Consider the following 26,323-nt stretch of genomic DNA (forward strand, 5'->3'; position numbering starts at 1 on the left):
TGGTCAGCTCAGGGCTGTACTGCGCACATGTGCTGGCAAGGGAAGAGGGAATGCAGACCCTCATACAGGCCCTGGGAGGGGCTTTGCTCACTTGGTATTGGAAAGATCATCCCTGTCTCTCCCACAGTTCTTCATAGTGACTTAGTAGGTTTGTGCTGCCTGAGGCCTCAGCTTTTGTGCTCCTTCCCCTGGTGAACCTCCATGGCCCCCAGGAATACAAAGTAGCAATATCAGTTAGTCTGTGTTTCCTTTAGTTTGGAAATTCATTTCCTATCCAGAGCTTATCTGATGCTCACAACCATCTTGTTGAACAGAGAAGCAAATTACTGTTTTCCCCTTTTGGTGGGATTTGGCACCAAGTTGCCTGAGTCTTAGCCAGGCAAGGTAATGCATGCTTGTAATTCCAGTAACTTGGGAGGTTGATGCAGGAGGATCTCAAGTTCAAGACCAGCTTCAGCAACTTTGTGAGACCTTAAGCAACTTAAGCAGACCCTGCCTCAAGATAAAAAATAAAAAGATCTGAGAATGTAGCTCAATGGCAAAGCATCCCTGGGTTCATTTCATAGTATCAAAAAAAAAAAAAAAAAAAGAAAGAAAGAAAAGAAATTCCCTCAATTTCATCTCTACTCTTACCCCAGGATTACCACTAACAGACTGGTGGCATGATCCCTGCAGATCTTTATAAGTTACCATATTTTGCCATTATAAATAATGACATTTATATGTATATATATTTTAGTCATCTATCTTGGAAATACTCCTCAGTACTTACAGATCCCTTCTTTTGCAGTGGTGGCATGTCTTCCATTGTTTGGGTGAACTGCAACTTGGTTAATTATTTGTCTATGGATGGTCAGTTGTTTCTAATTTCCAATGATTCTTGAACATAATTTTGCATAGTAAGTGTTTCTATGCAATAACGCCTAGGAGGTTGGAATATTGGATCAAACAGACCTGAACATTTTAAATATTAGTACCAAAACATCCCCCAAAATGTCTGTGCTGATCTACATTCCCCACCCAGCCTCAGCTGACATTGCTTTAATACCCACAAAATGCACTGGGGATGTAGCTCAGTGATAAGAGTGTGTGCCTAGCATGTGTTAGGCCCTGGGTTCAAACCCTAGTTGGGCAAACACACACACACACACACACACACACACACACACTGAAATGTGAGCTCAGTCTCCAAAACAAAGTACTGACACATTCTCCAAATAATTCAGAATCAGGAAATTTCCAGAAACTGGAGTGTTCTGTGTACCCAAACCACCAACATGGGCACACTTGCATGTTTTACAAGTACATTTATCAGCAGCAGTCTGTCCCAGCTTTGGCTTACAAGTACGCACCCAGGGAGAAATCCTAAAACTCCATAGGTCTATTAAAAAGGGCTTTTTACCAGAACTAATACTCTGTCATGAGTGTGTAGGGTATGCCTTTTGGTGGGGTTTGGAGTGTTCCCAGCAGAGTGACCATATTTCTTAAATTTTCAAGGACATAAGGTCTGATGGCCCCTCAGAGTATTGTATTTATATTTTAAACCCCAGGAAGAACAGTGGTTGTGGCTCCTCATCCTTGTATGTAGTAATCCTGATTGTAGTTACCCCTGTAGAGAACTTAGTATGCACTTCAGTGCACTCAACACGTATTAGCCCTCTTAATCCTCATGGATGAGCCTTCAAGATGGGTATTATCGTTTCACAGATGGGAAAACTGAGGCACGCAAAGATCTAATTACCTGCCCTGGATTACATAGCTAGTAAGAAGTAGCCAAACTAGTACTTGGACCCAAGCAGTCTGACTCCAAAAGCTGTGCTTTTAACCACTGGGCTTTGCTACTCCCCAATAGATACTCTGTTTCCAAATTGCAAACATCTGTTCTTAGTGGAAGTGAGAATAAAGAAAGCAGTAATCTGCTTGTTTACATGGACCACCTATGTCAAGGTATGTTAACCCCCAATTCCCTCAAAATAGTGTTCTTAGGGGCTGGGGTTATAGCTCAGCGGTAGAGTACTTGCCTCACGTATGTGAAGCACTGGGTTCAATCCTCAGCACCACATAAAAATAAATAAAAATATTGTGTCCATCTTTAAAAAAATCTTTAAAAAAATAGTGTTCTTACATCAGACACTGAGTCAAATACATCTTGTGTTTGACCTTATAGTTTGCCCAGAAGCCAGAAACCAGGTTTATTATAGTTCTCCAGACCACCTGCTCCTTTACTTTGGTGACTTTTTTCTTCTTCCATGGGGTGGTCAAAATGACAGAGATCTAAAACGGACTTCCTGAAAACAGGAGAGGCAGAGAGCCATGTCTCTCTCAAGTGTTCAATTTAGAGAATGTTGCAAGTTTCCCCAGGAACCTCCAACAGAAGCCCAGAAAAGTCCTTTCTGAAGGACGATGTTTTAGCCCTTTCATCTCCTGAAGCAGGGCTTTAGTTCTTAGATTTTATTTTCAGAATTACAATGAATTATTTTTCTTTACTTTTTATTTTTCTCCTTTTTTTTTTTCTTTTGGTGCTAAGCATCCAACCCAGGGTCTTGCACGTGCTAGGCAAGTCCTCCACCACAGAGCTAAATTCACAGCCTCACAATGCATCATTTTTTTTAAATATATTTTTTAGTTATAGTTGGAAACAATACCTTTATTTCACTTATGTATTTTTATGTGGTGCTGAGAATCGAACCCAGGGTCTCGCACATGCAAGGCAAGCGCTTTACCGCTGAGCCACAACCCCAGCCCCACAATGCATCATTTTTAACTGTTATCCATTGGAAGAGGCTCAAATCATATATACATTAATAGCTCCCTTCTCATACAATGTCTTTAGAGCAAAAAAAAAATATGCTAGATAAATGACCCTCCTTTTGGAGAAGGGAAAAGTAAGATCCAAAGAGGTGAGGCATGAGTTCAGCTGAGTAGAGAAACTTCTTCCTTCATTCTCTAGATCATGATATGAACCATTGTGCTGGATCCTGAGCTACTATGGGGGCTGGTGGGAGTTATTTCAGAAGAGGGAAGTTTGCAGAGCAGCCATGAAGCATAGGAGTACTTCTCCTTGGGAGACTAGGAAAGCAGCTGGGCCTCTAAGAGGTTTGTTAAATGATGTAAAGATTTCATCTTCACTGTCTGCCATAAAAGCTGGAGCCAGCTTGGAACAGTGCAGCATAGGTAGCACCCAGTGCTAGGGAGAACAAAGCCACCTACTCTGTACTTCCGTAGTCTCTAGAACAAACCCCCCACATACTTGACCACATACCACTTTCAAAACTTCAAAACACATGGCTACTGTATGAATCCTAGAGCAAAGCCAGACTGAAAGTAGGCTTCTTCACTAGGAGAGGGAATGGAGATTTTTTCAGGAGCTGGGTGGGGTGAACCCACAGAAGGGTACTATTCAGAGATTTCAAAAAATGAGGCTCTAGCATTAGTCATATAGGTCATAGGAAAGTCTTCTCAGGGATTCCGTTCCCCAGAATAAAGCTGCTCAGGTCCCCTATGAGCCTCTAGAGACTTTCCCCATTTTGGGTGATGGAATGATCACCAAAGTATAGAAGTTTGCGATTTAGATGACAAAAGCTAATCCAAGGTGTTTTGGCAACTGTCCTCCCCTTGCCAAGGGTTGGCAGGGACACACACACACACACACACATACACACACACACACACACACACACACTCACACACACTGGTTCTCCTAGAAGACAGTAGGCAGCACCTTTGCCAGTGAAAAGGTTGTTGAGCTGGGGACTGACCTTGCCCATCTGGTCCTGCTCTCCTCTGTGTTTCTCCCTGGCTTTCATTCCTAATTTCCAGTTCAAATCCACATCCTTTCTCTTTACTTTCTTTCTTCTGGCTTGATAGCTCATTTGTTCAGCGTTAAATTCTTTTTTTGTGGTGGAAGGACGGTATGGGGCATTGAACCCAGGGGTACTCAACCACTAAGCCACATCCCCAGCCCTATTTTGTATTTTATTTAGAGACAGGGTCTCATTGAGTTGCTTAGTATCTTGCTTTTGCTGAGGCTGGCTTTGAACTGGCGATCCTCCTGTCTCAGCCTCTCAAATTGCTGGGATTACAGGCATGTGTCACTGAGCTTGGCTACAGTATGAAATTCTTTTTTTTTTTTAATTATAGTTAGACACAATATTTTTATTTTATTTATTTATTTTTATGTGGTGCTGAAGATAGAACCCAGCACCCTGCACGGGCTAGGCGAGTGCTCCACCACTGAGCTACAACCCCAGCCTCCAGTGTTAAATTCTTAAAGTCAGTTAATTCAAACAGGTGCCTACACTAAGAGCAGCAGTGCCAGAGAAAAATAGGTAGAAACTCTTCTTCCACGCTCTAGGTCTCACCACCTGACTAGCTGGCTCTCTGCTGGCCTGTCAGTGCCAGAAATGTACTTGCAAATCTCAGATAAGGAAAACCCTGGGGATGTGTTCTTAACACTGGATGCATAATAGAATTGCCTGGGGAAAAAATATTCAAGCCTGGGGCCCACCCCCGGCAATCCAAGCAAATTGATCCCAAATTGATCCGAGAGGGGTTCTAGGCATTTGGTGTTTTTTGTTTGTTTGTTTGTTTTGTTTTTTTAATATTTACTTTTTAGTTGTAGTTGAACACAATATCTTTTTATTTATTTATATGTGGTGCTAAGGATTGAACCCAATGCCTCGCACATGCTAGGTGAGCGCTCTACTGCTGAGCTACAACCCCACCTGCATTTGATGTTTTTTAAAAAGCTTCCCAGGTTTTAAAAGTCTAATGCCACCATTACCTAGACTGAGAATCACTGCATTGGCTTATGTGTGTTATCCTAGCTCCCCCAAATCTGCTAAAAATAGAACACATGTTGGGGTGACTGAGTGTGCATATGTGTACTTGTCATCATAGTGAATTATGTGCTTATGTGGGTGTGGAAAGGCACGTGGGTACTTGCATGGGGTAGGTTTACAAGACACATAAGCCAGTGGGGTCTGTCCCTATCCCTAGTTCTTCTTTGATGTTTATATGGGTCTGGGGCTTTAGTTCAGAAGTAGGACCACTTTCCTAGCATGTTCCATGCCCAGGTCTAGTCCTCAGCACTGAAAAACAAAATGCTTTTAAGGAGAGTCCAGCTTAGTAATGAATGATGTCTTTAATCAAGAAAGAAAACAGAGCTGTGCACTATGGCACAAGCCTGTAATCCCTGCAATTTGGGAGACAGAAGCAGGAGAATTGCAAGTTCAAAGCTAGCCTCAGCAACTTAGTGAGGCCTTAAGCAACTCAGCAAGAACCTGCCTCTAAATAAAATATTAAAAAGGGCTGGGGATGTGGCTCAGTGGTTAAGTACCCCTGGGGTTCAAACCCTGGTACCAGAAAAACATTTGCTTTCAAATTAAAAGTTCTGAAGGCCTGGGGATATAGCTCAGTTGTTAAGTTGTTTATTTAGTTTTTTTGTGATGCTAGGTATCAAATCCAATACCTCATGAATGCTAGGCAAAAGCTCTATCACTGAGCCACAATCCCAGCACCACCCCCTTTTAAGTTGTAGATGGACACAATACCTTTATTTTGTTTGTTTAGTTTTTTTGTGTGGTGCCGGGGATCCAATACAGTGCCTCAGTTGTTGTTAATTGTTCCTTGGTTCAATCCTTGGAACCAAAAAAGAAAAAAGAAGAAGACAAAGCAAAAGTACCAGCACATTTAAGAACTGTGGTTGGGGCACAGCATAGTGGTGCACACCCAGCAGCTTGGGAGGCTGAGGCAGGAGGACTGCAAGTTCAAAGCCAGCTTCAGCAATTTAGCAAGACCCTAATCAATTTAGCGAGATCTTGTCTCAAAAATAAAAAATAAAAAGGGCTGGGAATATGGCTCTGTGGTTGAGCACCACTGGGTTCAATCCCCAGTATCAAAAAACAAACAAACAAACAAACAAAAACTGTGGTTGATATGAGCTGGTGTGGTGGTAAGGGCCTATAATCCCATCAACTTGGGTTGCTCACACAGGAGGATCAAAAGTTCAAAGCCAGTCTCAGCAATGTATTAAAGCCCTAAACAACTTAGCAAGACTTTACCTCAAAATAAAAAATAAAAAGGGCTGGGGATGTAACTCAATGTTAAAGTGCAACTGGGTTCAATCTCTAATACCAAAAAATTTATGACTGATGTCTTTTATAACAGGAGGCAAATGAAATTGGAACATTAGTTTAAGAGATTTGTTCCCCTTCTACTGATCTGGAAACTTGGGCTGTAGATTAGAATTGTGTTCCTCCAAAGTCTGGGGGAAATGTGTGTGCACTTGGGTAACTGAGTGTGCATATGTGTACTTGTCATCATAGTGAATTATGTGCTTGTGTGGGTGTGGAAAGGCACATGGGTACTTGCATGGGGTAGGTTTACAACACCCAGAGGAAAGAGGCTCTTTGGGACTTCCTTGGGCTGGAGGCCACTACCTCTGACATCATCATTCTTGGAAATACTTTCTTTAGGGAAATTATCCTTTTAGAGTATTCATCAATCCTCTATTTAACATGCCCCTTCTCCCTTACCAAGAATCATGGTGGTCCTGAATGAGGAGGGCAGTGGGGGACTGCAGGCAGCAGGGGTATGCCAGCCAAGCCATGTGCCTTTTTATAATCTATCCAAAGGTGCTGGAGGAGCTGGCAGAGCTCTGTGTGTGCCCTTTCCCCTACTAAATTCTCTTAAAGGATCAGTGTGAGGGATATCAATGAAGACAACCACCATCTCATATCCTGATCCTCCCAACTTCATTCACTGCTTTTGTCACAGATTGAGGTTGCCAACATTTTTCACACAAAACCATATATCATGTAGGTTGCATTCCACTCAACCCCAGCTCAGAAGGAAATTTTGTAAACTCAGATTTGGACCGTTTAAAATACCTTATTATTACAAAAATATGCTTATTAATGGAAAATTCAGAGAATACAAGAAAAAAGCTAAAAAGAAAAAAAAAACAATTGTCCAGCTATCAGATCTTAATATACTATCAAACCTAATAATATGCCAGGTATGGTGGTGCACACCTGTAATCCCAGTGACTTGGGAGACTGAGGCTAGGTCACAAGTTTTGAGGTCAGCCTTAGCAATGATGGAGGCCCTGTCTCAAAATAAAAAATAAAAAGGACTGGAGTTGTAACTCAGTGGTAAAGCACCCTGGGGTTCAATTCTCCATACCAAAAGGAAAAAAAATATCCCAACAACTTAATAATATTAAGCCTGATCTTGTGTATGTGTGTATGTGGGTGGGGGAAACACTGAGATTGAATTTAGGGCCTTGAACATTCTAGGCAAGTGCCCTACCATCTAGCTGTATTCTAGCCTTAAAAAACAAAACAAAACTTTATTTTGAGACAGGGTATTCATAAATCGCCAAGACTGGACTTGAACTTGCAATCCTCCTCCTTTAGCCTCTGGAGTTGCTGAGATGACAGATATACACCATTGCACCAGGCCTAAACCTTAATATTTGGGGAGAACTTCTCTTCTGCCTTTTAATTCATGAGATTTTTTTTTTCAATACTGGGGATCAAACCCAGGACCCTCATGCACACTAGGAAAGTGCTCTACCACTGAGTTCTGTTTTCAGTTCTAATTCACAGGATTTTAAAGAAAACAACAGAAATGTATATACAACTGTTAATATACAACAATTTTGTTCATTCATATCAACAATTTTGCATCCTGTATATTACTTAGCTATACATCATAGTGTTTTGGCATATTCTTATATTTTCTTCATGAGCATAATTTTTAGTAACTCCAAAGTATTTCATCAGGAAGGTACATTGTGGTTGACAATTGCCTTCTGGATTTTTTTTTCCACATTTACCTAGGGAAGAAGAGAAGAGGAAGATGGCTGAGAGTTTTTTCCTGTTTAGAATTCCAAGAAAAGCACCCTAAGTTTGTTTTTTGTTTGGAGCTACATCTCCAGCCCTTTTTATTTTGAGACAGATCTAAGTTGCTTAGGGCCTTGCTAAATTGCCGAGGCTGGCCTCAAACTTGTGCTCCTCTTACCTCAGCCTCTGGAATTGCTGGAATTACAGGGGTGTACCACCATTCCCAGCCCCAGGTCTGGTTTGATATTTGGTTATCAATCTGGTGTGCCTTCTAGTCTTGACCTTCAGGGCAGATCAAAGAACCTGGCCCCTTAGTAGGGGCTGACCACTCCACTTCCACCTCCCCTTGATTTGAAATGATAAAGATTCTCTCATCAAAGGACAAAGGAGCTGAAGTTAAAATCTAACCACTGTAACTGTAGCACAGATAAGTCCTCAAGATTGCTTCTTCAAACAAAGCACCTAGAAATGGGTACAGATTGCAGAGTACTTCTCAGTAAGAGGAGAAAGTAATGAAAGTAAAACTTTGTTGTCAAAGCTGCTTTGCTGTAGTCAAGGCTCTTTGAATTATGTATTAACTACTGTTGCAGAGAAAGCCCTTAGTCAGTGGAGGGAACATAAACTGCTACTATATGGAAGCCATGTTATGTATGTGGGATTTTTTTTTTTGTGTTTTTTTTTTTTTAAAGAAAGAGTGAGAGGGGAGAGAGAGAGAGAGAGAGAGAGAGAGAGAATTTTTTTTTTAATATTTATTTTTTAGTTCTCGGCGGACACAACATCTTTGTTGGTATGTGGTGCTGAGGATCGAACCCAGGCCGCACGCATGCCAGGCGAGCGCGCTACCGCTTGAGCCACATCCCCAGCCCCTTGTGTGTGTTTTTTTGAATCAGGCTCTCTCTCTATTTCCCAAGCTGGCTCTGAACTCCTGGGCTCAAAGGATCCTCCTGCCTTAGCCTCCCCAGTTACTCATATCACTTTGGAAGCCATTTTAAACCTATCTTCATTAGCTTTAAAAGTTTTTATGGTGATCAGGATGAAACCTGGAGGGATTGTGGAAGCCTGGGTGGCTTGGCTGCTAGCTCTCATTCAGTTTTGCTTTGCTAGAAATTGTGGGCTGAATGCCAGGGAGGAGCACTGAAGCTTGAGGTCAGAGGGTGAGGGGAGTCCAAGGAACCACAATCCCTCCTCCCTCCCTCCCTCCCTCCCACAAGTCCCTTACTAGGAGGCCAGCAGAGTGGAACCGAAGGCTTGAGGGAGTATCTGGTTACTGGCAATATTACAAACTTCAAGCACCTGTGTGACACAAAGAGATGGAATGGCCGACTCCTAGTGCAAGGTATTTGAGTCGTGAGTTTGGATTTGAAAATTAGTTGAAAGGTGAAATATTTGTTTGTAGAGCTGCAGTTATCTCAGACCCTCCACATCTTTGAGAAAGTCCCCTTCAGCTCTCCATGCTGCATAAACTTTCCTCTTTACTCTTCTTCTGCGTACCTTTCGTTGTACACACACAGTGGTCTACACAGCCAGCCCTCATCATCATCTCCTGAAGGCAACACCCACAAGGCTCTTCAAAGCCCTTTCTCAGCCCCGGGTTGGCTTATCTGACTCTTAATTTCCTATGTATCTAGTCTTCACCCCAAAATATTATTGGCCCAGCCTGCCCCATACAGCACTTGTGACCTATCATTACTTTGCTCAGTCATAACCTACCCAATAAAATCCAAACTCCTTATTTGGTCACTGTGCCCACAATCTGTCCTAGTATCCTCTTCCTCAGAGTAGCAAGAAGTCATTATTTGCCACAGTTGGAAGTCTTTGGTTTAAATTTCTTGTTTCATCCAGGCTCTGCTGTCCTTCAAATACACCTTGCCAGCTGGGTGTGGTGGTACACACCTGTAATCCCAGTGACTCAGTTGGCTGAGGCAGGAGGATCACAAATTTGAGGCCAGCCTCAGGAAATTAGTGTACGACCCATGAGCAACTTAGCAAGACCTTGTCTCAAAAAATAAAAGGGGCTGGAATGTGGCTCAGTGATAAAGTGCCCCTCGGTTCAATGTCCAGTACCAAAAACAAACAAAAATGCACCTTGCCCATTCCTGTATCTATTCTTGTATATAAACTAGTCTTCCTATCTAGAATGTTTGTTTGTTTGTTTGTTTGTTTGTTTGTTTTGGTATTAGGGATTGAACTCGGGCACTCTCCTAGTGAGCTACATTACCAGTGTTTTTTATTTATTTTTAAATTTTGAAACAGTGTCTTGCTAAATTACCTAAACTGGCCTCACACTTGCAATCCTCCTTCTTGCCTTAACCTCTTGAGTAGCTGGGATTAAAAGTGTTCCCAGTTCAAGAATGTCCTTAACAGCTTCCCCAGTTTTTCACAGAACTCTGCCCAGTCCATTGCATCTCACAGAGATTTCTTACCTGAAATTCTCAACTTCTTCCAGTTGGACCCTCTTACCAATATTTAGACCTTGTATAGTGACTGTTTTTCTGTTTTCAACTTTGTCTTCAAGATGAATAACCTTCCAGGTGTCAGGAACTAGCCTGAGAACTCTGGGTACTGAAGCACCCTTCTCTGCTCAGAGCAGGCCTTCAGCAATTTAGTTAAACGACTATGCAAGTACAGTATGAATCTTCTATTGAGTCAAGTAGGGAGGCTTGGCCTCTGGAACCAGTGTAAAAAGCCAATTGTACAACATCTGAATTCACATTTGTAAGTGGTGGGATATGGAATTTTTGCTGAGGCTGGCTTTGAACTCTTGATCCTCCTGCTTCAGCCTCCAGAGCTGCTGGAATTACAGGTGTGCACCGCTGTGCCTAGAATTAAATTTGTTTTAATTAGTTATACATGACAGTAGAATGCACTATGATACATCATTACATAAAGAGAGAATAATTTCTCATTTTCCTGTTTGTACATGATGAAGAATCCCACCTATTGTGTAGTTATAGATGTATATAGCGTAGTTTTTTTTAAATGTACCTGCTTAACCCATAAATAACTTTTTAGTGGTCATTTCCCAAACAATGTGAAATGGTTTGATTTCCTACTGCAGAATGGGAGTGGGTCAAGGTCCTGGGGGCTTTGCCTGTGATGCTCAGCTCTATAGCCCAGAGTGAGGGTGGACAGATAAGTCCCTGCACTAAGACTTCTGGGAGGAGCAGCTTATAAACTGCAGCTCATGTTGCTATAAAGTTTTTGTAGTTAGGAAAGTGATGGGAAGTATCGCAGTTGTGTTTGGAGGATATGCAAATGCATTGTTTTTATGTCCTTCAAGTTTTTCCTGAGATGTAAAAGCTCAGGGTCTCCAGCTGGTTCTAAATTTCTTTCCTCAGCTAATGCCCTCCTTTCCCCTATCCCCTCCCTTTCATCTCAAGTCTAGCCCCAGCTGGCATTGAGGTCAATTGGGAATTTAGGAGGTCATGAATATCTAAAATAAAAGTGTAAAAAAGGGGAGGAGGAATTGTTTTGGCTTTAAGACACCGGAACCAGCAAGCTTCCTGCTAAACCATTTGCAGCTTTTGCAAACAGCCTTAATGTCATCAGCGCCCCACTGCGGGATTCAAAGCTAAGCTGGTCACAATAGTTAACGCCTTCTTTGACCAACCTTTTTATATTTGATAACTAGTCTCTTCCATCAGGAAGGTTCCGCTGCTTTGATTTTAACGAACAGCCCCTTGGCGTGTAGAAGTCCGGGGTAGGGGTCATTCGTTCTGCTCCCCAGCTTTGAAGAGTAAGTAGGTTTTCAAGACCTAGAAAGAAGGGCTTGGAGGCGGGGACGGAGAGTAAGAATTCTGGAGGTCCCTATGGGTTATCTTGAAAGTTAGCGACGCTTCAGGTTCAAAATTGGGCACAATGACCTCCTCTCCTGGGCAGCTGGCCCCGAGGCAATAGCAGAGCAGCTCTGCCTTCGGCCACATTGAGGAAACCAGTTTCCAAGAGCGCGCTGAGGCTGTGTGTATCTGCGCGCCAGAGGATCTATGTCCACGCGGGACCCCATAAGCCGCCAAACGCAGGCCTGTGGATTCCATTCGACCCAGCCGGGAACGGGGTGCCCTTGGGGAACCCTCCCACTCTTGTCAACTTTCGCGGCCCCAGGGCCGGAGGAGGGCGCCTCTCCCGGCGAGGACGAGCTCGGTACTTAAGGCGGCTTGGCAGGGCCGGCACTCCTCAGTCGGAGCGCGCGGCGGCGGCAGCGGCGCACCGTGGAGGGAGGCGCGGCGACGATAGGAGCCGGAGGAGGGGCATGGAGCCGCCGCGGGCCTGCTGAGCACCAGAGCGCGGGCAGCCGGCGGCACGGTGAGCGCGGGCCGGCCACCTCGGAGGGCGGGCCGCGCGGGGCTGCGCTGAGGGCCCTGGGAACCTGGCTCTGGGGATACCTTCTGCCGAGCCCCAGGGGACCGTGTCCACAGCTGGGTGGCCAGCTGGGGCCGTGACAGCTCCAGGCTTCTCGGCGGCGATTCCTGCAGCCACTTCCCCACTGACCCCTCCTCCCTTTCTTCCTCCAGCTTCTCCTCCTCCAGCCGCTCCTCCCTTCTTCCCTTGCGGCTCCTGGTTTGTGAATGAAATAGGAGGCAGACGACCGTGCGGGGCACGAGGCTGGTTGGAGTACCCCTCCCCCATCCACGCCCGCCAGGGTCTTCACACCTGTGGGGACACCAATTCCCAGAGCTCTGGTTCCTGCGGGTCAGCCAGGCCACGGCTGCACGTCCGCCAGACTGAGCTTCCTTTCCTTTGCTGGCTCAGAGGGACCTGAGGGCGCCCAGGCGCAAGGCAAGGAACCCCCATCTCGCGCACAAGTTTCCATTCCGCTGCATGAGGGCCCCGCAGCAGGGCGCACCTGTCAGCGGGAGAGACGCTGCAGACCAGGCAGTCCCTCAAAGTTTTTTCGGGGGGTAGAGAGGTAGGGAAGCGAGTGCCTTTGGCTGGAGGGTTTTCCTTCAGTAGTCGGCGGGACCGGTTTTGGGGAAAGCCCCAACCTCGTGCCCTTGAAACCGAGTGCGCGTTAGCCAGTTTGGGACCGGCTCCCGTGAACCCTTTCTGAGCGAAGGGTATGGGGGTGGGGTGGAGGTTAGCGATCCAGGCTGTAGGATCACCTCGCCTCCGCCGGCTTGGGGTGACTGCAAGGGCAGGGGACCTCAACCAGAGACCGCACCAGAGCCTGATTGCACATAGGGAATTCGGCAGCAGGACCTTCTTGGGTCCTCCGAAAGGAGGGTACAGAGGTAGTGCCTCTAATTCCTGTGGGGGAGGGGTCCTGCCCGGGGAAATAAGGGACTGGCGACACCGGGGATGCCGCCTTTGTCTGCAGACACACTTTTGCCAAGGTAGCTGGAGCCCCGGGAAAATGAGCAGGGTCTAGTCCGATTGTGATTCCTTAGGTTTTCCGTTCCTTCCCGGCTGGGTCGTGGGAAACCGGCACGTGGGTGTGGCCGGCGCCGCTTTCGCCAGTACGCGAAGCCCAGCCGGGTGAGAAGCTTGGCGAGTGCCTTAGCGGCCGCATTGACCTGGTGGGCATAGCCTCCGTCACTGCGCCGAGGCGGGGCGCCAGGGCCTGGCAGGTTGCTGGGTTGGGCCCGGCACCTCCTGCCCCTTCCCAGAGCTCAGACTGGCCGTGAGGCCCGCAGCGCCCCCTCATCTTGTAAGCTCCAGAAGGGGACACGGGGGGCGGGGTCGCTCCTGGGTGATGAGTGGGGGCCCAGGGGGCTCTGGGCCTCGGGCGTGTGCAGGAAAGAAGGACTAGGAGGACTAGGAGTCCTGCAGAGGAAGCACACCGCCGGCCTGGCGGGGCAGAGAGGCCGAGCTTCCCGGAGAGGCGAGTCTGCCAACAGCTTTTTGATCCAAGCTGCTGGAAGGCTGCTAGTGTCTGAGTCTCTGGCTGATTTAGGCCATGACTGCTTGTTCCTCACTCCTCCTATGTAAGGTGTGTCCCCTGGCAGGAAGGTGTTTTTGTGTTGGGATGGAGGGCTCCGTTTCAGCGAGTCCTAGAGTTGGAACAAGCTTGAAAATGAGATATCTTTGTCTGGATTCCCAGGGTGGAAATGGATTCTCTAGAAGGGGCAGGTGGTAAGAAGAGGACATGGGGAGAAGGCCTAGGTCAGAATGAAGGGCAGGAAGCAGTCCTTGTCAGCCTGTCCTTCCCACCTCTTCTTCATGCTGCTGTCCCCCACTGGGCTCCAGAGGAAGCCACAATCAGCCTTACCACTGGGCAGCATTGTAGGGCTGACATGTTTCCATTTTCAGGGAAATTATTTTCCTGAGATCTATGAAGCAAGAAACCATTAGAAACCCCATAGAGGGTGGAGGGAGACCAAGTCTTAGAGAACCTAGGCACAGCTCAGGCAGCGATGAGGTAGTAGAGCTTGTCTCAAGCCAAGTTACCACAGGGTAGATGCTAGGAGCCCTGATTTGGCTGCAAATAGAAACTCAGCATCCTGTCATCATCTCCAGAAGTGGCCAGGCTAAGGGACGAACAAGGAGATTCCACCAGGGCACTAGGACCAAGCGGATGGGGCTCTCCAGCAGCCACCTCTCTCAGGCTGCTGCAGTGGTGGCTGCGGTTCCCTCTGGCACTCCTCAGTGCTGGGCTTCCAGGAGGGCTGCCCACACCCCAGCTCTCATTTCCTCTTCTTTCCCTTGTTTGCTTTCCCTGCGGCTTTCCCTTTCTTTCCTGCCTCTCAAGTAAATGAGAAAAAGGTGAGAGAGCAGAACACTGGGAAGTTTCTCTTACTGATTTTGCCATGAGAAAGGGAAGCTGTTTGCATCCACCCCCCACCTCTTTTTGTTTCCTGCAGTTTCACCTCATCTTTTCCTCCCCCACTTTCTTCAAGGGCATTGTGCTGTGCTTTACCAATGAACAAGTCTCCTAGAATGCAGTCACTCACCCTCTCCAGGGGTTGTAGCTCATAAGCCACTGGCTGCCACTCTTCCACTCCTCTACCACACTGTCTACAGAGCTATTCCCTTATGCTCAGGAATGCCTCAGGCTCACCCTACTTAAGCTTACCTATTATGACCTTGGAGGCTGGGGGTGTGGCTCAGTGGTAGAGCACTTGCCTAGCAAATGTGAGGCACTCGGTTCAATCCTCAGCACCACTTAAAAATAAATAAATAAAGATATTGTATCTATCTACAACTAAAAAAAATTATAAAAAAAGAAGACTTTGGATCAAGCAGATCCCATTCTGCCATCTGTGGGGGTATCACAAAACGCTGGCCTTTGGTTTGTCTGCTTTTTGGTGGTGGTGTGGTAACCAGGAATTGAACCCAGGGGCACTGAGCCACATCCACAGCCCTTTTTAATATTTGATTTTGAGACAAACTCTAGCTAAGTTGCTTAGGACCTCACAAAGTTGCTGAGGCTGGCTTTGAACTCACAATCCTCCTGCCTCAGCCTCAAGAGCTGCTGGGATTACAAGCTTGGCCACCATGCCCAACTGGTTTGTCCACTTTCTTTCTCATAATCCTATGAGATTAGTACTGCAGCCCACACTTCATCAATGAAATAAGTCACAGGTCACATAGATAGCAGAGCTGGGATTTGAACCTACTAGTCTAGCTTCTGGGTCTTAACCATGCTCAGTAAGTGGTAATTATGGTTTTATTAGCAGCCCATTTCCCTTTTTTGGAGCCAGACTCCGAGAATGCCTACCCTCCTATTGTTTAGAAATACTGTTCTGCCTGACCCTATATCTCCTACCTTCTGCCAGATGCCGGTGAAGCTGACGACAGCCCTACGTGTGGTGGGCACCAGCCTGTTTGCCCTGGCAGTGCTGGGTGGCATCCTGGCAGCCTATGTGACAGGCTACCAGTTCATCCACACAGAAAAGCACTACCTGTCTTTTGGCCTGTACGGCGCCATCCTAGGCCTGCACCTGCTCATCCAGAGCCTGTTCGCCTTCCTGGAGCATCGGCGCATGCGCGGGGCAGGGCGGCCAATAAAGTTGTCCTGCCAGCAGCGGCGTTCAGTGGCGCTCTGCATTGCAGCCTACCAGGAGGACCCTGACTACTTGCGCAAGTGCCTGCGTTCAGCCCAGCGTATTGCCTTTCCTGACCTCAAGGTGGTCATGGTGGTGGATGGCAATCGCCAGGAGGATGCTTACATGCTGGACATCTTCCATGAGGTGCTGGGTGGCACTGAACAAGCCGGCTTCTTTGTATGGCGCAGCAATTTCCATGAGGCGGGTGAGGGCGAAACTGAAGCTAGCCTTCAGGAGGGCATGGAGCGAGTGCGGGCAGTGGTACGGGCCAGCACCTTCTCATGCATCATGCAGAAGTGGGGAGGCAAGCGTGAGGTCATGTACACAGCCTTTAAGGCCCTTGGTGACTCCGTGGACTATATCCAGGTAAGGATGAATCCCTAGGACTGTGTTGATGGACACATATTGGGCCAATGGGGCATGCTCTCCTTTTGGAATTTTAGATCTAATTTAAGTCCAATGTGTGTGCATATCCCTCCTTTGAACTGAACAAGGGCATAAAGGTTCTGAAGCTCTCCTGGGGTCAGACAGGTCTGGATTAGAAGCTTGGTTCTGCCTCTCCTTGATTTTGGTCAGATATTTGAGTTGATATTCCAATAATAAGAGCAGAAAACTGTTACAACAGAATTTACCTTACAGTGGGCACTGCTGTGGGCACTTTAGACACATCAGCTATTTTAATCCTCATAATACTCCTAGTGGTTAGTACTATTATTAACTCTGTTCATAGAAGGTGAAACAGAAGCATAGAAAGTAACTTAATTAATGTCATACTGTTAGTTAGGTGCAGAGTCAGGCAGCTATCTCAAGTCTGCTCTCAGTCCTCAGCGATACTCTCTTTTTGGCCACTGACAATATAGGGGTGAGAAGAGCGGAAAAAAAAAAATCTGGCTTGTTATGAGTCCAAAGTCCCACTCTTCCAACTGTCAAATCCATGTCTGTGAGGCAGGAGTGAAGGGACTCGGGATGTGAGACATCTAGCACTTCATTTCTTAGCACCATTAACAGGGCTGGAACCCTGAGCAAACCCTGCCCAGCTTCTGGTCAAAGTGTGTCTCTGACACTAGCCTGGAAATTTTATTAGGTTGACAAGGTTGACAGAGCTTCAATTTTCAAATAATACAACCTAGAGAGAATTGAGAAGATTAAAACTCATATATTCAGTCCCATGCAGAAACTGAAATCCCAGAACCCCATGTTCTGGTCCAGAATTTTTCGTAGCATTCACACTACCTGTGCCTGTTTTTGCCCTTCTCTGCATCTGCTGTAGAGTTTTACCCATAGTTTCATAAGTGCATAAAAGAATAGTAGCTATAGTAGCTATTCTAGCAGCCATCTGTGTGCTGTTCAGTCTTGATGACAGCATGGTGAAGTCTCTGATACTATTTACGTTTTCTATTCATGTACCTACCTAGAACTAGTGTGCACAATTTGTTTGGCACAATTTTTTTGAAGGGTATGTCCTTGTGTGAGAGTTGATACCTTTGTCTTTTTCGTCTTCCTAGACCCAAGGACCTTCCCAGCCATGAAGGGAGGATGTGAGCCTAGAATGCTGTTTGATTCTGCAGTTCACCTGGGATTGGGGGACTTTTGTGAAAACTTCCTGGGAACTCAAAAGCGTAGAAAAAGCCCTGAGCCCTGACATATGCTCAAACCATAGTAGCTTTGTCATTCACTCCCTTGAATTACAGGACCCCCCCCCCCAAAGCTGCTCTGCCACATGGTTCCCTTTCCCAGTCATCTGTGCACTCTGGTGGATCTGCAAACAGGCCCACACCTGAGACATGCCTTTTTCTTTATGGCCCTGGGGCCACTGCCTAAGGCAGCCCTGGGCTAGAGCCAGTGAAGCTTGATGGATTTCAGCCTACCCTCCAACAGCCCTATTGAGGGTGTGTGTCTTTCTCTCTGTGGGAGAGAACCTTGCCCCTGCCAGTGGGGAAAGCCAAGTGGCTCAGGACTCTTCCTTTCCTGCTCAGCTAAAATCACCTCCCTGGTATGAAAGAGGTGGAGCAGCATGGAGAATCGGTTAGGGTGAGGACAGGAAGTAGCAATGAGATCAGCAGCACTGGGTAGCTTGTCCTGTAGGCTGGAGAGGCTCTGATTCTGGCCAAAGGCTAGCTGGGACCTTCTGGGGACCATCCTGGGGACCAGGATGTAAGGATGTGTCTGGTAAGGAGGTGAGAAGGAGCACATGTGAGGAACCTAGCCTGGCACTGATGGGACTGTGCCTGGTTCCTCCTTAGCTTTTACTGTTATTTGCCTGTGGCCACCTTCTCTTTTGACACAAGAGAAAACTGGGAAAGTTTGAGGTCAGAGGCAGCTGTCTTCCTGAAGGCTGATGGGAACCTTTTTAAGTTTTTTGGTGCTGGGGAGTGAACCCAGGACTTTACATATATAAGTATCTTCAATGAAAGGATTTTAGGCTGTGGAATAGGGTTGTTTCACTTGTGGATATTCTACTCTGAGAACTGTGACCATAGAGCTCAATTAGGAGTCCATAAACCAATTTCCCTGCTTCATGATTTATCTAGACTCTTGTACCAATTCAGTGTCTTTTTTTTTTTAATATTTATTTTTTAGTTTTCGGCAGACACAACATCTTTGTTTGTATGTGGTGCTGAGGATCGAACCTGGGCCGCATGCATGCCAGGCGAGCGTGCTACCGCTTGAGCCACATCCCCAGCCCCAATTCAGTGTCTTTTTAGAAAACATAAGAAGTCAGCCATCAGGATAAGTGTTCAGAGCCTAAGTTCAATTAATAGTAGGACCCTGCTGGGCCATGAGCCTTCTGACAAAAGGAGAGCCAGGGCCTGATTCCAGGCAGCAATTGTTGGCTTCCACAACCACGGAGTAAATCCCAACGAGCATTCTTTGGTCATACTGTGTCCCAATCGGCCTTGGCCAATGGAGTTTGTGATGAGGGAGCACAGAATGTCTGGGGCCATTTAGTGGTTTCATGGAGGGACTTATGGGTAGGTGGACCGATCCTCACCCTTGCAGCTTTAGATTGTTCAAGAAGCCAGAGGCTGAAATAGACACTGATAACAACTACCCTATGAGATCACTTCAGCAGTAGCCTCTGACAGGAGCTACTTCTCAGTGTTCTGAGGAATGTCTGCTGTCCCTGATCTAGCCCACTGTGCCTGTTGTCTGACTTCAGTGGCTTGTTCCCCATTTCTGCCTAAGGACCCCATAGAAATATTTTGAGACCAGTTCTGTGGATTCTAGATCTGGAAGGGCAAAAGCTTACCCAGTGGTAAGCATTTTCCCCTTCCCAGACCAGTCTACTGTGGGTTTCTCTCTTCAGCTCAGAGGCTATCAAGCCTGGTATGTGAACTCACCTTTTCCTTAATTTCCTTTGTTTTTCTTCTCTCTCCTTTTATGGTCTAGATCTTTCTGCTGTAAGTAAATCATGTGGAAGGGGGTCATATCCCTCAGGCAGTGAGCAGCCTTGTGGAAGGCGGAGGGTATGTGTGTAGGCCTGAAGTCAAAATGGTCTGTGTACTCCCTTGTAGGTGTGTGACTCTGACACTGTGCTGGACCCAGCCTGTACCATTGAGATGCTTCGAGTCCTGGAGGAAGATCCCCAAGTAGGGGGAGTTGGTGGAGATGTCCAGGTAAGAAGTAACCAGGAATTTCTAGGGGTAGGAATCTAGACTCTTTCTGTTTCCTAATCCAACAGGATATACCTGGAAAATGGGTATTTTTTACTTGCTAGTATCTGGGGGGAGGTTCCCTTCTGGCAGTTTTCACTGGTAGCTTGTCCTGTAGGGGTCACCTAACTTGCTACCCAATTCCTTTCCTGCTCTTTTTCAATGTAAAGAGGGGAAATTACCTAACAGTTATGGAGAGCCCATGCTGCAGGAAGGATTTTGAGGTCACAGATCCCAGAGGGTATTTCCTTTTGGGCTGATGGGATAGCAAATAGCTCCCAAATTAGGACCTCAGAAGCCCTTGCTTTTAAGGAACTTAAGTTGAAGAGCTCTGGTAAGCTTCAAAGGCTGATCATCTTCTAGAGGATACTGCAGGCAACATATCATGTCTTTCCAGAAGCTTTTCAACTATGTAAGGCGCAGAACAGGTGGCTGGGGTGGGGTTTTGCTTCTTTCTCAAGTTCTTTTCTGTCACCACCACATAATCTCTTCTGACACTGAAGGTGGCTTTGACTACTAGAGCAGCTTAGTTGGAAAAATCAATGCAGATGACACAGTGGGAAGGTGGAGTTGTTGCTGGGGAGAGTCGATGAGTATGGTTGCTCTTCTGAGCCTTGGGTTTCTTAGGTCTGATGAGACTAGAAATGGTGGCCAGAAATCTTAGCAATGGACTACAGAACTCATGGTAGAAAGGCTTCATGATCTCTGGTACATGACTACTCTGGGGCGCATGTCCTTAGATGAGGAGGCCCAGCATATTTGTTCCCTTACAGATCCTCAACAAATATGACTCGTGGATCTCCTTCCTAAGCAGTGTGCGGTACTGGATGGCCTTCAATGTGGAGCGGGCCTGCCAGTCCTATTTTGGATGTGTGCAGTGTATCAGTGGGCCACTGGGCATGTACCGCAATAGCCTTCTCCAGCAATTCCTGGAGGACTGGTACCATCAGAAGTTCCTAGGCAGCAAATGCAGCTTTGGGGATGACCGGCACCTTACCAACCGAGTCCTGAGTCTTGGCTACCGGACTAAGTATACAGCACGCTCCAAGTGCCTCACAGAGACCCCCACCAAGTACCTCCGGTGGCTCAACCAGCAGACCCGCTGGAGCAAGTCTTATTTCCGGGAGTGGCTCTACAATTCTCTGTGGTTCCATAAGCACCACCTCTGGATGACCTACGAATCAGTGGTCACAGGTTTCTTTCCCTTTTTCCTCATTGCTACAGTAATACAGCTTTTCTACCGTGGCCGCATCTGGAACATTCTTCTCTTCCTGCTGACAGTCCAGCTGGTGGGAATTATTAAGGCTACTTATGCCTGCTTCCTTCGGGGCAATGCAGAGATGATCTTCATGTCTCTTTACTCCCTTCTTTATATGTCCAGCCTCCTGCCAGCCAAAATCTTTGCCATTGCTACCATCAACAAATCTGGCTGGGGCACTTCTGGCCGAAAAACCATTGTAGTGAACTTCATTGGCCTCATCCCTGTGTCCATCTGGGTAGCAGTTCTTCTGGGTGGGCTGGCCTACACAGCTTATTGCCAGGACTTGTTCAGTGAGACCGAGCTAGCCTTCCTTGTCTCTGGGGCCATCCTGTATGGCTGCTACTGGGTGGCCCTCCTAATGCTTTATCTGGCCATCATTGCCAGGCGATGTGGGAAGAAGCCAGAGCAGTATAGCTTGGCTTTTGCTGAGGTGTGACACAGTCCCCCAAGTAGAGTGGGAAAAGTGCAATGGGTACGGGGAGGGAAGGGGAATGAAAGATAAAAGATGGGGTGGGAGGGAGGAGGGAGTGCTGTTTTAGCTTCTTAATGGTTCAAAGGACAAATCTGAAATGCAAAGAATGGTGACTATAATATGGCCTAGACAGCTTTGCCCAGAGGAGGGTGACACGGATTCTTCAGGTTCAAGGGAGATCATGTTTTCTAGCTACCTGCTTCCTCCTGCACACAGGCAACAGCCTCTGGGAATTATTTTATTTTCTCCCCCTGGGATCCACAGGGAATTCAGAAGTGTGCTAAACCAAGTAATAAGTTCTATTGAGTGGCAACTTATGATGGGTAAGTGAACAACAGCCTACGGGAAGGGATCCTCTTAGTCCTTCATAATATATTACCAGAAGTGGTGGGAGAACTTCCACTGAGAGATCAGGGCAGGCAAATTAGTGTCCCCTCCTTTCCCAACCCTCAACTAGTAAGAATGTGCCTGATATTCAAGGCCCAGAAGCTTGATCTTTGGGCATCAGAAAACAGGGTCCAGGAATGGTGCTTTATGAGATATAAACCATTCCACATCTCCACATCCCATGGATGAGCCAAGCCAGCACTGAACTGCTTTTAAAAGTGCATTATTAAAAAAGGAAATGTTGCCAGGAGGAAAAGAGTGTGTTGGTGCTAAAGACCATGGGATTATATGGAAGCCTTGGGCTGAAGGTGTTCCACATGGAAAACTGCTTAGACTTCTAGATGGACTTTAACCTTGCTATGATCTCTGCTGGGCAGATAAAAATGTTTTAGCCAACTACCAGGAAGATCAAACCCCTATGTGTTCAAAAGGAAGTGAGGTTTTGGGTATTTCAATCTGTACCCTCTTGAATTCCTCTCAGTTTCAGCTCTGATCTAAGGCTAGATGTTACATCCTCCTTACTTCACTTTCTTCAAAGGCACATTTTTTTGGGGGTATGAAATGAGTTACCTCTTCCATCCTCATTATCATGGGTAAGTTTCTTAAGATGGCACCTAGGGCTCTTATAGGACCCTGTGCAATAGGCATGACTGCTTTCTGCACATACTGGAAGAATATTGGAAGCTTCTGATCAAACTAGCTACCATCTTGGAAATGGATCAATTACTTGACAGCCTGTGAGCATGGATGACTTTCAAGTTACTGTTCTCGACAATCATCTCCAACAGAAAGCTATTCAGTGTTGTCAAAGTGAACCCTCGAATTCAAGCTGGTCATCTTTGAGACTGTTCATTTCCTCAGCAGCTTCTCCAGGGAAATCTTACAACCAGGTTATGGACTGTCACTACTGCCATTGCTTGCTTTGGAACAGAAAGCAAACTAGGAGATGGAATTGGGTCCTATATACTAAGGTTCTTGCTTTCTCTCACACAGCCCCAGGACTGTTTATTTCTCTGCCTTTGGGAGTGAGGGGAAGCAATTTTCTAGTGATTTGCAATAGACTGTGTTCAGCTTTTGGGTTTGAACCTGGGATTGACTAAGCCTTTGACTTTAGAGTTGTCTACTTGCTGTCTTTCTGAATGCCCTTTTCCAGGGAAGCCAGCTAACCTCTCAGAACCAACACTAAGGTAAAGTAGTTGAAGGGGCAATCCTCCAGTGTACCCAGGTGCTTTTGTACAAAGGAACAAAGTGTGCTCTGAACTATAGATGGGCAAACCCTGGTGCTTTCCTCCTCCTTCCATGAGCTCAAGAGTTTTCCAGGTGTAGCCAAGAGTTGCTATATCACACAGACCTCAAGTTTCTAATAAAACTGCTGGTTAATGTCAAGCCCAGGATTGATAACTGGGAAGCAGCAGGCATTTGCCAAAGGCAGTTCTAGGCTCTTCCGTGCTTCTGCTGGCCAAGAAGTAAACTATTTTGAGCATTACAATGGAGGAAATCCGGTCAGCCAACTGCAGAGCTCAGACTTCACTAAGGGCTTGTTTTTCTTCAGCTTTTACTTGAAGGTTAATGCAGGATGATGGACTCTGGATGGAAAACTCCTGACTGTCCTACCATCAGCTCTGCCTTGCACTGTGGTCACCTTTCCTCAGACCAGAAGAAGACAAGTATAGGTATCGTGCTCACAACGTTTGACCTCGACTGGTTTTTCTAAGTTATTTTGTACATTTTTCAGCAACAAAACCAAACTGGGTCTTCAGCTTTATCCCCATTTCTTGCAAGGGAAGAGCCTTTATATTACTGAACACATTTTGTTTTTCCTCATAGAGAAATGTAATTTTCTTTTGTATTATTTTCACAATAATTTGTAAACATATTTATTTTTACCTGCTTTTTAAATAAGGGAAATTTAAAGTTGGGAAGGGATTAGAAGGGATGCAGCTCCACTTGGTGATGGTGTTCATGTTTCTATTCTTGCTGATGTCTCTAAGCCTAATGTATAGTATCTTCTGGGCCTTCTGCTTCTCTTAAAGCCATGGTACCCAAGGGCATGTTGCTGGAGCTCTTCGGGAGCCACATCCTTGTTCAGCTTTTTCATCACTATTCCGTCTTCATCTTGCTTGAATCCCTCCCATAGAAATGGTGGGACAGGTGCCAGAAAGCCTCCTTGGGTGTGTGTTTCCAGTCCATCTCATCCATGTGCTCAATCTTCACATCAGGCTTGTAGTCATTCTCTTTGAAGTCCTGCATGAAGCCATGGTACTCCTCCCACCAGTTTTCCTTTTCTCTGGCCATTTTTTCCTCAGTACAGTATACCTTGAGGACAGGGACTTATTGGGGGCCTTCACCAGCATCACTCCTACACTGTTGTCTATATCAACCTTTTATTCTGACACAGTGGCCAGACCTCTGTTCACAATAGAGGCCTGGTTCAGGATGGTGGTGGCTTCTCATCTAGATTGGCTGCTCTAGTCAATGTTCTAACTTTTGTGTCTGAATCAGAGCCACCATTGCTTCTAGTCTCATTCAGTCCTTTAGCTCCTTCTGATTGACAGCCAGACAATAGGTGGGTATCTCACCAAAGGTACGATAAAACTCCAAGGTAGCATTAAACAGGATGGTCCTATTCCGCTTGGGAATCCACTTTGTTTCTTCAGTCTCTACCACCTTCTCACCACTCTTGGAGGTGATGTCCATTTCTCCATGAGATGGTATCCAATGAAGGTGGCTGGGACACAGGCTCCTTATCCTCTGGGGCTACCTACTCTGCTGTGGGCACTCATTACCAACCCTGGCCCTGCAGTCTAGAACCAAAGTCTCCAGTATAAGTCTAGTCCCCCAAAAGATAGCAAGCTTATATTACCACCTCCTTTTCCTTGCAGATTTTCTTCACCCTTAGCTTAGTTTTTTTTTTTTTTTTTTTTTTTTTTTTTTTTTTTAGGTGTGAAGTATTCAGAGGCAAACCAGAGCCCTGCCAAACCCAGACCTCTTCCAGTCAGTTCCCAAAGTTTGTTGACCATACAAGCCCTGGTCCAAATGGGACTGTAACTGCACCCCCTCCAGCTACTCACTGAACTTGGCCAGGCCAGAGGTTTTTGCTGTGCCAAGTCCATGTTCTCTTCTCTGCATGAGGGAAGCAGATAGACTGCTTCTTCTCTGCCTTCTGCTTATCTACCAGGTTCAAGTTCACCAGCACATCTTCCTCCTTCAGTAACACACCTCTATCCTTAAGGGTAGACTACAGCCATCCCCTCTTGAAAGGAATCAATGGCACACTCCACAGTGAGGCCCTGGGTCTGGTCAACTCTGCCTAAATTCCTCTTCCTCCAGAGTACTGACACCAGACTTGATCCATTTCTTCCAGCAACTCAGTCCTGTTCTCTGTCAAGTTATTCTGCAGCTGTGACAGGTTGTGGTGTCAAGCCAGGATTCATCCTCCCTCAGTGTCTTTATCTTCTTCAACTGTGATTACCTGCTTTAGTACTGGGGATTGAACCCAGGGGTACTCTACCACTCAGCTACATCCCTAGCTTTTTTTTATTTTGAATTTTGTGACAGGGTCTCACTAAATTGCCTGGGCTGGTCTTGAACTTGCGAGTCTCCTGCCTCAGCCTTCTTAGCAGCTGGGATTACAGGCATGTACCATCATACATAGTTTTCCAACTTTTGGTCCAGCAGATGCTTCTCCTTGGCAGCTACTTGCTTCTACAGCTCCTCTTGCTATCACAAGGTCATGGGGTTGATGACATCGATTGCCACAGATTCCTTGGTGCCTACCTCTTTCTTGATGGCATTGACCTCCAAGGGTTTCAGCCCAAGCTTTGCCCAAGTTTATTGGTCTTCTTGATACTGACTGCTGAGGCACCTTCAGCACTAGTTTTGCAGATGGCAGCAGCCTTGTAGCTATCATTGTGCTACTCCTGCTTCATATCCCTTTTTAAGGTCTTGGCCTGGCTGCTGTTCCTACTTGGGTGCTGCAGTAAGCCTGGCTTCTGCCCTGCATCAGCTACTCTCACATTCACCCCTCCCCCAATGCTGCTACCAGTCCCATACTGGGTGCCCATAGCCTCCATGATCCTGCTGCATCTTTCACTCCTGGTGCTTTTTGACAACCCCATGGTGCTGCATCAGCCTGGAGCCTGGCCTCCAAAGCCTGGGACACAAAATGGGAACACTTCTGGGTCACATGACAGGTGCTGTCCTGTTTGTGGCTGGAAACCAAGAAGGGCTGCTTCTGTCAATTGCCTTGGAGCCTTTTTTTTCCCTTAATTTTTCAGGTCAAAAATTTTATACTGCACTTATTTGTCAAAATAAAGATTCATGTAATGTTGCTGTTAGCTTTCCATTTATGTGCTGAAACCCCTGACATAAATCAGCTTTAGGTTTCATAAGTTTCAGACCATGGTTGCTTGGCTCCACTGTTTCTGGGGATATGGTGAGGTAGAATAACATGATGGGGGTCATGTGGGGAGTGGGTAAAGTTGTTCACCTCATGGCTACTGGGAAGCAAAGAAATCCAGAGAGGAAGGGGTTTGGACAAAGTACACCCTTCAAAGGTTTACCCACAGTAATCTCCTTCCTTCAACTAGATCCCACCTCCTTAAGTTTCCACCACTTCCCAATAGCCTATTAAACTCTGAATCTGCTGGACATGGTGGCCATGCCTTATAATCTCAGTGAATCAGGAGGCCGAGGCACGAGGGACTGCAAGTTCAAAGCCA

General features: G+C 46.3%; 1 protein-coding gene across 2 annotated transcripts in view; it reads left to right on the forward strand.

Annotated features, from left to right (window-relative positions):
• Positions 1-25,932, forward strand: part of Has3 (hyaluronan synthase 3) — a 28,061-nt gene extending 2,129 nt beyond the window's left edge. The window contains exons 1-4 of one of the 2 annotated variants that reach the window (XM_040279081.2): positions 11,335-12,149; positions 15,560-16,195; positions 19,345-19,446; positions 20,256-25,932. In XM_040279081.2, coding sequence (XP_040135015.2) covers positions 15,560-16,195; positions 19,345-19,446; positions 20,256-21,179 — 1,662 coding nt within the window. In that variant the 5' untranslated portion in view covers positions 11,335-12,149 and the 3' untranslated portion in view covers positions 21,180-25,932. Of the gene's footprint in view, positions 1-11,334; positions 12,150-15,559; positions 16,196-19,344; positions 19,447-20,255 lie in introns of those variants that run through there. The other variant, XM_040279082.2, reaches the window with a different exon arrangement.
• Positions 25,933-26,323: the final 391 nt, after the last annotated feature.

Source organism: Ictidomys tridecemlineatus, chromosome 15 (genome assembly GCF_052094955.1).
Source record: "Ictidomys tridecemlineatus isolate mIctTri1 chromosome 15, mIctTri1.hap1, whole genome shotgun sequence".
In the NCBI taxonomy this organism is placed as follows: domain Eukaryota; kingdom Metazoa; phylum Chordata; class Mammalia; order Rodentia; family Sciuridae; genus Ictidomys; species Ictidomys tridecemlineatus.